Source organism: Cygnus olor, chromosome 7 (assembly GCF_009769625.2).
Source record: "Cygnus olor isolate bCygOlo1 chromosome 7, bCygOlo1.pri.v2, whole genome shotgun sequence".
Classification (NCBI taxonomy): domain Eukaryota; kingdom Metazoa; phylum Chordata; class Aves; order Anseriformes; family Anatidae; genus Cygnus; species Cygnus olor.
Genome location: NC_049175.1, coordinates 10,519,151 through 10,531,050, shown reverse-complemented (window position 1 = coordinate 10,531,050; position 11,900 = coordinate 10,519,151). Strand labels below are relative to the sequence as shown.

Genomic DNA, 11,900 nt, shown 5'->3' with positions numbered 1-11,900 from the left:
TCAGCTCCCAGTGGGGCTGAAACAGTTCCTCTGCCCGTGGGGACGGGTGAAGGGCAGGGGGAGCCCACATGTGCACCCAAATGGCTGTAAGTCGTGTTTTCAGGGCTGCTGCATGCAGTGGAGTTTTTCAGTGTGCCTGTGTGCCTCCCGTTGCCCCAAATCTTTTGCAGGGCTGGTGGGAGCCTGAGCAGCCGTGGGAAGCCAGAAGCCGTGGTGGCAGCCAGAAGCATGCTGAGGAGCTGGAGCTGTTTGGCTCTTTGCACAGAAATGAGTTCAGTTCCTTTAAAATCTGGGTTATTTGGGGTGCTCACACCAGGCTGTAGCTGCTGATGGATCCTTCTGCCCCAGGCTGCTCCCTGCAAAGTGGCCCTGGCCAGGGGTGGCCCTGCCATAGGGTGGCTCAGCTGCCATGGGATAGCCTGGCTGTGGGCAGAAGCAGTGCTGTCACCTGCTCCTGTCCAACAGGTGCCTGCACAACCCTTCACAGAGGGTGATAATTAAACCACCTCGTTTTTAGGAGGTCACCTCTGGACAGCTGGTGGGCCAAGCAGTCTGGCACAGAAACAATTAATGTTGTGCTGCTGTGCTTGTTTCTTTGCTTGTCTCTTATTTCTTGAATGAATACCAGGGATGCAATCAGAGGAGTTTCTTGCAAAACTTCATCCTAAAATCTATTACTTTGAAATCAGTAATTAGGCCTCAAAACATAGGTCTAAGGCATGATTTAAGGAGTGAATGTGCCAGGTTACATATGTTCTGGTAGGTTGCAGGGCACAAGATGTAGGAAACAGCTGGCAGCAACAAGCCCCCATGCCTGCATTGCTGCTGTCCATGTGGCTCTGATCTCCTTGCCTTGCCCCAGAACACAGCAACTTCCCAGGCTTCTGGGGATCCCTCTGTCTTCCTTCCTCTCTCACCTCAGAAGAGCCTCTTCCTCTTTTGTAACAGGTTGTAAGGAACCTGCAATCTCCTGTGTCTGTTCTTTCACCCTTTATGAAACTTTCAAGCCAACGTTTACCTGTCCACAGTGTGCGTGGCTACAACAGATGAGGGGAAAAGGGCTTCTCCAACCAGTGACTGCACTTAACCTGTGCAGCTTGAGCCTCCTTGGAGGGACACGCAGAGGACAATTCAAGAGACCATACTGCAAAAAGTGGCTGGCTAGAGGGTGGCAGCATTAGCAACAAAACGGGAAAGGACATTTTGTTCGTGTCACAACAGGATCTATTTTTAAGAGCTTGTTGCATGTTTCATGTCATAAAATCACTTCTGGGATTATGTTTTCTGAAAAATAAATAAATAAATGCCTATGCCTACTGCAGAGAGCACTAAAATAGTCCACTCCAACCACTTCAGACAGGATGTATGGAAATAATCAGCATTAGCCTGATGTAAGAACAAATACAGGCAACTATTTGGTGACGCAGAATAAAGAGAGAGAATAGCAGGACTTCACTCAAGGAGACTGAAAGAGCTAGTGGCTTTGGAAGAGATTATTAGGGATGATAAAAGTGGTAATTTGTTTGACCTAGTACCTGGTCTAATTGGTGGCCATCCCGTTGAATACAAATACCCAGTTGAATATTTCCAGTAACTCTCCTGGAAACAAAACAAATGTGTTTAATCTCCTCTGGCAGGAGAAGGTTGTTTTTACTGCCAAGGCAGAGGGGGGTCAGATACTATCAAGTGCTTTAAAAACATGTGCTCTCTTCAGCTGGCAGGAGCATCTCAAAATAATTGTGTTTTTTTGTATGAAGTAGTCTAATTAAAGGTCTAGGTTTCAATTAGTCTCTTGTTTTCCTGGCCGATAACGTTACGTGTCAGTCAGAACATTTTGTTTTAAGCAAAGGTCACCTGTAAGGTCCCAGCCTGCATACGTAGTGCTCTGAGGTGTTTTTAGTTTTAGACAAGGTGTTATTTTAAAATGTGTGTGAACTAGGCGGCCAGGTCCTACTGCTTTTCACTTCGACAGGAGCATACAACCCACCTAGATGTCTTCCAAGTGTCTCAAAGGGCAAAATGTGCTTCAATTCAATTTCAAAGATGAGTGGTCAGCTTTGTCAGAACATTTTCAGATTTTAGATTTTAAAATACTTTTAAACGGACATTTTCCAATTCCAGCATTATCTGCTCCCAAAGTCGTCCCAGGCTAACACCAGTTACACAGTCTGGTGTCTGGACACATTTCTCTGAGGTGCTGCACCTCTCTGAGTGGGACATGACGTGTAGGTGGGATATGCACCTTGCAGTTGTGTCCTCTTGATGACCAGGCATCCACCTTATAGATGGGCTAGTATATCACGTAAACATGACTGAGGCTGCCTACATTTCGCAGTAGACCTTCTGCCCTTAATTTTCCATGGCTGTCCCTTTCCCTCCCCACCCCTGATGCAGGCAGGTTGTGTGACCATGTGGCTTACCTTAGGAATTATTTTTGAGCACCATTCCAGTAAGAGGGGCAGGTGGCACGACGTGGGAGCTGTGTGGGGCCAGGATGCTGCAGGTGTCTCTCAGGTTAATTTGTAGTGCTCTGAAAGTTTAGTGGCATTTTATCTGAGGAATAAACAGAAGCCCAAATGGGGCTATTATTCGTCGTCTTTTTCTCTGCTGTTGGGTAGGCTTTTGTAAGAAACGTTTCACAAAGTTAAATGTTTGTATTTTTCACAAAGTTAAATGACACAGTAACTGAGAAATATATCTTTATTATTAGAATGTTTATATTCTAAAAACTTTTATGTGGGGTTACAATCCGAACCAATTTCTCTCTAACTAACCCAGCATTTGTTCAGCAAGTAACTGTAACTTAAATTGAGAAGTTTAAGAACATGCAGCGTCTTTCACTCTTTTTTTTCTCTTCCTCCCCCACATACAGTCAAGATTTTGGCGCAATAAATAATAAAATAAACATCTCATCTGTGAACTAGTAGTTGCACTTAACTTTGGTGACTAATAGAGTAGATAGTCATTTAAAAATAAAAATATTCTTTCAGTGTCAAGTGGATAAAGGAACATATTAATGTATATATTTCCACTCTTAAGATCACCTTCGTTATCATTTCTTCATGTTTGTAGGATGTGGGAAATGGGAAAAAAACTAAAGGTTGTTTCTATGATATGGTTTTCCTAGGCAAGTTCTTGTAACACACGATCCCACCAAAACCCATGCAACACAATTGACAAATCCTCTTCACCACACAATGGCAAGTGTAAGGCCAAGTGTTGCCTTGTGACAGAGTTAAATATTAAAATGTCAGTACAACCTAAATATCCGAACTGACTTTACATTGTGACTTCCTATTGTAACAGTGTTGAGAAACTTTAAACATATATCTGATAGTTCCACATCCACTAGTTAAAATAAAAGTGAAGAATAATACTTTCTTCTCTCTGCTACTTTCGGGGAGCTCTGTGCACCGGCAGATGTATGACACCTGTCGTTACCTGATCTGAGCTGACTGACTGGTCCTCTTCTGCTTTAAAAATATTGCAACTCGGGTGCTTATTGCAGCAGTAATCATAGTGATACACTGTCTTTTAATACTTGGTTCTGCTTACAGTCATAGTTACAAAAATGAAAAACATTTTTCACAAATCTTTATACACATACTGTAAAAATCACCTTCCACAAAAACAATTTACATCTGTTATGAGCATTTAAAAATAATTTACGCAGACTTGTCTCATCTATTCTCTCTGTTGCTTGAGAAAACAAATCTCTTCAGTAACATCAACAAGATGTTCGTATTTGTAAACATGGCATGAGGATTCAGGTTACCAAAAAACTGTACGCACGGAAAAATCATCTTAATAAATACTCTGATGAATTAAGGATCCTTTTAATTGGCACAAACCACTGTAAACACCCGTACTCCAATCCTGCGGTCATCTGTCTTCATTACTCTTGGGCTTTTAGTTGAAATTTGAGGATCCATCTCCCCTGAAAGGACTTCATGGAGATGAAGATTTGAAGGGGTTAGGTTATGATCACAGCCCTTTTAGGCCTTTCCCAACCAACCCAAGGGCAGGCACTGCTCAGGGCACCACACGCTGCGGCGTGCTGCTCCCCGCGGCTGGCTGCCCGCTGCTGCTCACTGCTGAGCTGCCTCCTGGGGTCTGACACGCTCTGCCCTTGCTGCCGAGTGACACCAGAGGCCGGTGCCAAAGGAGAAAGCTGCTGGGGTGTGAAAACTGTGCTTGAGACGCTGCAGCAACCCAAACTTGTACCAGCAGGGACCGTGGCTGCTGGCAGGACTGGGCCGCTTAACGGAGGTAATGAAATGTGGAGATGTGCCCAACTGGGCTTCCCGATGAAAATCCAGGGTAGCAATCTACTGCGATATCAGCCTTCAAGCAGCTTGAGTAGGCTTTCTGCATCCAAGTATGCTTGCACAGGTAACAGTCAATCATTGATCTTACACCTACTTACGCTGGAAGAGTGACTATTTGGGTGCCGATTAAATGGATTCTTCTGAACTTCAGCAACAGCATAGACGGAAAATAAATTATCAAGCTACATGCTGCCACTAAAATAATTAAACGTACAGCCACAGTACTGCCCAGCAAGATAACTGCAGTCGTTTTAAATAAGCTCTATAAATAAATAAATAGATAGAAAACCCTCTGTGTAAACTTAATAAAATGTCATTTCTCTAATAGCGCCCAAAGAGGGAATGGCGTTGCTAAATAATATAAAGATTCCATATTGTATACATTTCTATATATTATATCTGTTATGTTTTGGCATGGCCAGATGGATAGGAAAAAGTGGGATGATTAACTTCATTCAGTATTTGTTCTGTTGAAGCCAAGCTCCTGTGTTATTTTATATTGTTAGCCATTCCTATAGCTGTTTGCTCTTTTTACCCATCTTGGATTTTGCACTCACTTTCCTGGCAGAGCAGACTGGTTCACCTTTCTTTTGGGCTCTCCATATTTCTCTTGGGCAATCAACAGGTTCGTAGAAGCATCTGACTGGCTGCAAACTGTTTTTTTCTTCCTTTGCTTTTTTCAGCAAGACTCTTCCTTTCTGAAAGGAATGAGGCTTTGTGTCGGGGATGTTATATGAGGCATGTTGACTTCCTCGGCTCCTGAAATTAATAATAGTGATTACTAATTATTATTCAGTCTTGCAAAGTGAAAGCTGCCCACAAATGTCCCAAATCCATATATTTTTGCAGGCAGAATAGCCCTGCTTTACAGAACCAGGTTGAAAGTTAAGAACAGTTGCAATATAAATTACATTTCTTCATAATCAAAATCATCCCTCGCTACAGGAACTACACGTGTTACTGATGGACTCTTCGTGTACATTCATCTACATTTTAATTCAGGATATGATTCTGCTGATTTTAGAGCACTGTCACCTTGCTCAGGTCTATATCCTTGTTAACTTATTAATCTAAAGAGATTTTAAAGATATGCATATTCACAGCAACCTTCTGCAGTGAACAATTGTCCCCATGTCTTTGGAAGACCACATGGTCCCAATGACAGCAGAAAGTGGGTGCAGAAACTGTGGGGGCTTCTGGTGGGATCTGAGCACTGCCTGGGACTCTGCCAAGTGCTAGGGGACCGCAGCTGCCAGTGGCCAATAGCTCAGGAAACTCGGCTCTGCCTCTGTGCTGGCCACCTGGGACACTTTGGCTTTGCTTTAGGCTGCAATTTGAAAAGGGAGAAGAGGAAAGGGGAACAGAGAAATTGGTGTGAAGAAGGGAGCAAAATCTTAAAGGCCAAAGTGAGCTGAATTCTTTGTTCTCTGTGCGATGGTTCAGGCCTGGCAGGATTTGATGATATTGGTGAGCTCAGGAGGAGTTACTGCATGGTGCTGTGCGGGCTGAGCTGTGCCCTCTGCTCTGAGACTTTTATTTTGAATCCTCAGTTCCACAGTTTAGCTAAGTCAGATACCTTTTAACATCATCTCAGAATGTTTTATGGCAGATACATGTAGTGTAACAGCAGCACAATGGATGTCAGACACCAGCTTGTGTCTGCCCAGATGCTGTGACTGAAGTGAAGAACAGATGTGTGTACTTGCGCGTCAGCCTCTTAAGGGTTCCCACAGGTCTATTTTCCAGAGCTCGTCATTTCTGGAAACCTATCTGTGCTGTTGTCCTGGGAGTTGGACGGTATTGTGCACTGATAAGGCCAGTTTCGGAAAAAGCTGCAGTTGTGCAAGTGCCACAGCACGAGCCCTCTCCCGTCAGGATGTGCAGCCTCACTCTGTTCTCCCTGTGCCAGCCTCCCGGCTGGTCCTGATTTACAGCAACAGCCATCAATGTTGCACTGTTTTAAAGCTACCTGATAACTTGTGCATTCTCCTCCTCCTCTCAGACTTGCAGAGACCTTCCGTTTGAATCACACGTGGTACCAGCAAAATGTGTTCCTCTTCACGTGTCTCCCTCCAAACCTGCCCTCGTTTGAAGCCTGCTCTTTGAAAGACCTGCAGGGTGTCATGAAAACCTCTACATTTGTTGGTATGAGGCAGTGAAAGCCAACTGACAGCACAGGAACTGAGCCTTACCAACAGAATGGCTTTACCTGGTGGCAGCTTTGTTAAAACCAGATCAGGTCATGGTTAAGATGACAGGAGGGGATTGCCTAAAAGAGCTGAACTGTATTTAAATTAAACCAGTTCGTGGCAGAGGAGATGGATTTCTGCCCCTAATTAGTAGTCAGGGTGAAGAAGGTATTTAAGATGGCTGAAGATGCAGGCCATCACACGCTGAAATGCAATGCTGCTGGCTCTAGGTGTGGGCAATGTTGCTTCATGGAGAGTGGCAGCTCCTCAATAGAGGTGACTCCAAGATGCTGAACTTTGAATCACGGGGTTGTGTGGGTTGGCAGGGACTTAAAGCCCATCCATGGGCGGAGACACCTCCCACTGCATCAGGCTGAGATTTGCTTTCATACCCAGAGCAGACAGAGCAAAATAAACCCTCCCGACCCCACTGAGCATCTTCTCCTCCGTCCTCTCTGCTTCGTAGGACAGGTTGGGCTATATTTAATCTGATAATTCCAAATAAAGGCTACCACTGAATGCTAGTTTTGCCAGTGTCTTTTAAAGGAGAACTGTATCAACAGGTAAACAGAAACCTCTAAACAATTTTACATATGCCTTTGAACTCCCACTATTTGTCAGCAACTAATGGATTTTACCAAACTGTGTTATACTCAGGCCAAAGACTTTACCTTGACAAAACAGCCCATATTAGTTCTACTCCCAGAACAGCTGCTTGAGTAACCTGAGATGTTGCTAGCAGCCGTACTTTCTCAGGACACTTGTTTGCTTACATGTGATTTTTAAGTTGACAGTGTTAGCGTCAGTTAGGAAATGACAACTGTCTCTCTCCTACCTACAGAATGTTAAAGATATTTTCAGCTGAAGCTTGACCTGCATTTACCAAAGACGTTCAACAACTGTAGCACTGCAATAGGCTATTAAAGTCAATCAGAAAGCAATCATTTATTTTACACAAAATTATTCTTCATTTTCCTTTAAAGAATATCTCATTTTATTTTTGATTTAGCAGAAATCTTTTGATGGAGCAGAAATCTTGATTTAGCAGAAATCTCTTTTTCTTCTGTTACATCTCATAAATACAGACCCCACTAAGGTACAGAATTTGATCCAAACCCAACCTGATTCAGGCTTTTGGATCAATTTGAAATGCAAAAGCAGCAATTTAAGCATGTCAAGTTACATCTTTAAGTAAGAGAAAAATAAAAAGACATACATACAGGCATCTGGGTTTCTTATTTAATGAAATGTCTGTAAACTGCAAAGAAAAAAAGAAACAGGTGGTAAATATTAATATTAAATTACCAAGTAATTAAAGTATGGGGATAAAATATATGCAGTCTTCAAAGTCACATTTCCATTCTCACCTGCTGTTAGTACAAGAAAAATCTTCATGAAAGAAACCTAAGGAAAAAAACCTTTTTCAATTGTTATTCCTCTAACTTACTTAGTTTTTAAAATTTGTTGTTAGTCGTTGGACTTTTCCCTGTTATTTTTGTCATAATTATAATCACAGTAAATTGCTAAAGAAGTGTGGGTTGAACAGAGATGCTTCACTTTAGATTACACAATATGGTACAATGAGAAGTAATTATTGTGTTTAAGATAATTAATAAGGGACAGTGCCTGAATAAGCTGTATTAAATTAGTTTTCTCTCAGAGCCTTTAATTTTGCAGTGATGTGTTTCCTTTACACGAGCAGCTAGAAAACCTCCACTACCAGCTCTTGTCTCTGCCTCCAGCAGCACTCAAGGCTGGAGGGCAGGAACACCAGTGTTTCTCTCCCTCCTCACCCCAAATCTCAAGACTACCTAGGAATAACGTATCCTCAGTGCCAGCAGCGTGAACTTTGCACAACTTCATTTATTATGACTGCCTGATTGACAGCTTGGAATCACTTTGTCTCATCCCTCTTGTAGTGGAGGTCAGGAAAGGAGGCATTTGATGCCAGCTCAGCCTAAATCGGTCTGGGTACCTACAGGCTTCTTTGTATTGATCTCCCATCAGTGTCACTAGACCGAGCCTTTGAATATCATTTAATGAAGTCACTGAGCCAAGCAAATGTTCCCTCTGTCCCTGGTATTGTCCGTGCTTTGCAGATGGACTTTTGCCCAGCCTGACTTTGCTTGTCATACGTCTTGGATGGGAGTCTGGAGCCATCCCGTGCTGTGCTCTTCTGTAATTACCCCCTGAAGGTCAGGCTGGTCAGTATTTGGATGGGTGACCTTAGAGCAATGCTGAAGTCACTCAGAAAGCAGGGCAGTTGCCTCAAAAACTACTGCCTTCCCTAGGGGACAGTGCGGAGCCAGGGACCCCAGTAAACACATCGAGAGCATAGGAGATTTAATACCAAGGCCCATCTTTACACCCCCCTCAGCGTTCTCACAGACACTGTTTGAGGTGTCCTACACTACATGTCAGTGCATTCACGTTGATTTGGTTCTTGCCTATAGGTCTTTGTCTTCCACGTGGCTACGGAAACCTTTGCTTTCTACCACTACAGACCTCTTTAGTGCTGTGCATGATCAAATGCCTCTCATCTCACCTCCATGAGGATGAGCAATTACTTAGCATAGGCAGTATGGGGTATTCACTGAAACTGGAATGTTCTGGAGAAGTCTTGGATAAAACTTGCCATATAAGTGTAATGCTTTGTAGGGAGTTTAAGTAGTAATAATGAGGGCTTTTAAAGAAATAATGTTATTTTTAAAAGCGTCGTTCAGACAGCAGTGGTTTCTAGTCTGTGGAGTCTAGTCTGACAGGCCTGTGGGAATCCATTCACTCTTCCTACACGTCTACTGATAGGGAACTACAGAAAGCAAGCTGAAACCTGCTAGCAGGTTTACGTGTCTGTTACAGGGATTCACATCCTTTCTGAAAATCTTTAGGGATCTCCAGAAAACTGCCAAGTCAGTAAATGACACAAGGGAAACTGTTTCCAGCAAAGGTAACATCAGCAATAGCCAAAGCTGGAAAAAAAAATATCTGGCAAGTATTTCATTATTTTCTGCTCTCCTTTTCCCATCTTTGATTACTGCTCTCATCCTTTCTGTTTCTTTGTTCAAAAGGAAATAAAGTCTGGCTCAAATGTAGTCCAGATGGGATGAACTGAGCTTCTACATGTTGTTCCTACACCCTTTTCCATGCTGCTGCAGACCTGACAGGTGCCCAGAAAGTGTTCTCTGACCAATAAGACTACCCATTTGGCCGTCCCAAATCAGTGCAAGACCTACCCCGCTTTTCATTCCCAGTTTATCACTTCCAGTCTGACCCCGTTAGTCGAAGTTCCACTGCTGGCTCTGCAGGAAGCTATGACAAGCACAAGGAATGGGTATGTCTGGTCACCAACAGCACTGAGGTTACCACAAGGCACAGTGCCTTGGCTCTGCTTTTACCTTTCCCTCCTTTGCTGGGTTAGCTGTCCTGCCAGGGTCATTTTTTCTGCTGTACAGTCGCCAGGGCCCATGAACAGCCAGCTGCAGCATCCTCACAAAGGAGGAAGGCAGCACCAGCCTTGTTTTGTGTGGCTTCCGGTACCAGCAACGTTTACAGCCATCGCTGCTCTTCCCATCCCCAAGGCAGCGGTACCTGACTGCAGCTGTAAGGGCACAAAGCTGGAATTCTCGTCTGTCTGCTGCCTTTGTTCATTACCCTATGATTTGGTTACAACTGCAGATTGTTTTCCACACCACCCATTACAGTGAGGATCGAGAGCTCTAAGCTGCAAATAAAATTCATGTGAGTGAGACCCAGAACTTTTCAGGTTTCTATAATGAGACTCAAAATTGTTTGAAACTCACCTTTTACTACTTAACACGCTCTGTGTGAGGCATGACAAATATGAGAAGTGGCGGTTTAAAACATAAACAAAACATAAGTCTAAAGAAGCATTTATAAATCCAGATCTGTCTGGAGTAGCAATTAGCCTGTCCCACTGAGCCTACTCATACTGAAAGTCAATCACTTTCCTTCTGATGGGGGGTGAGAATTAACGAAAGGACTGTGCTGGCTTACCACGTGGTTGCTGACATCCGTGTGGTTGCAGGCGATCTGCTGGTTTTGGTAATACTCTAGCTGCCTTTCCGCCAGGTCCACGCGCTGCAACAGGTTCTCAATGAAGTGCTGGAGCCTGGCTTTTCCCCGCACTTCTTTTTCTGCCGCTTCTTCAAGGAAGTGGTTGAAAGTAACAACTTCTCTGTAAGACAAAAATATCACAGAGAGGCAACGTGTAAATAATGGGGAGAGCCCTGGTCTCACTGCTGTCAGAAAAATACTGATGCTTCTTCTCTTCTTCATGGTGCTATCCCATGGTAGCTAATTACTGTCTTTCCCCTCCATTAAGGGATTTCAATCTTTTTGTGGACACTGACTAAAGATCTGGAGCCCTGAATGCTGAATTTAAGTTTATGGGCAGTGGGTTTGTTTTTTTTGTTGGTTTTTTTGTCACACTCAGAGCTCTTGGAAATAGTCCATAGATCCCGTCGGTCCACAGACCGCAGGGCAGAAACGTTGTTATCATTAAGCAAAACCATTCGCCACTCAAGGTACCTGGGCACAGCCATAGCTAGTTACCTGAAAACAGATCCACCTTCTCTTTTCCTATTTATAAATGTGCCTATCAGTCCTGAAACATGGAGAGGAGTGGATGAAACCCCAAAATCATCTTCCTGGTTCATCATAATCTTACAGTGGTAGTTTAAAATAGCTGCTGTGGTAGTTCCTAACTTAAAAGAGCTACTGTGGCCATTAAGCTCCATTTTGGCTGCAATCCTGCAAGTACTTCAAAGTGCAGCGCTATGAGCTGGAGCTAGTGGGAGCACAGGAGATTAAGGGAGAATCTAGAGATCATTGAGCAAGGAGTAAGTGTGTCGGAAGACCAAGTTTTAGGTCAGGAGTTTAGAAATGCTTCTTGTCTGGTAGCACAATTGGAAGCAACAAATAGCGCTGCTGACTGTGAAAGGTCCCAGCTATGTATGGAGACGGAGCTCATTCTGAAGGGCTCTGCATACTCGTGGTGGTAAGTGAGCTACTATTTGGGCCTCTCATTTCAGGAGTTCTGGGCGGGAAATGTTTGGATACAGCCAGCCATGTATTACAGAAAATGGCAAATCTGAGCATGCAGGATTTCCCCAGTTACTAAATGCCTGGATAAACAGTTCCTGCTCTGCCAGTGAAGCCATGTTAATTTTTGCTCTGTACAAAACTCAGGGTGTGGGAGTTGGAAGAATCAACGCTTGCCAAATGAAACAGGGCATGATTGTTCGGTAGAAATACAGCGCCTGAGAAATAAGCATTTTAAGCCGAAACTAGGAAACATTTTGTAGCAGTAATAGCCTTTCAAAGCTTTGCTTGTTTATAACAAATCCAAATGTTCTCTGCATTT

The 11,900-nt window shown here is 43.5% G+C and overlaps 1 protein-coding gene across 3 annotated transcripts in view; it reads left to right on the top strand.

The window, feature by feature from the left end:
* The window catches only part of RTKN2 (rhotekin 2), a 106,280-nt gene that overhangs the window by 34,888 nt on the left and 59,492 nt on the right, over nt 1–11,900 (top strand). The window contains exons 1-3 of one of the 3 annotated variants that reach the window (XM_040563773.1): nt 2,681–5,086; nt 7,737–7,775; nt 10,532–10,712. The exons of the other annotated variants lie outside the window; for them this stretch is intronic. Coding sequence (XP_040419707.1) covers nt 10,632–10,712 — 81 coding nt within the window. The 5' untranslated portion in view covers nt 2,681–5,086; nt 7,737–7,775; nt 10,532–10,631. Of the gene's footprint in view, nt 1–2,680; nt 5,087–7,736; nt 7,776–10,531; nt 10,713–11,900 lie in introns of those variants that run through there. 3 annotated transcript variants of the gene reach the window in all.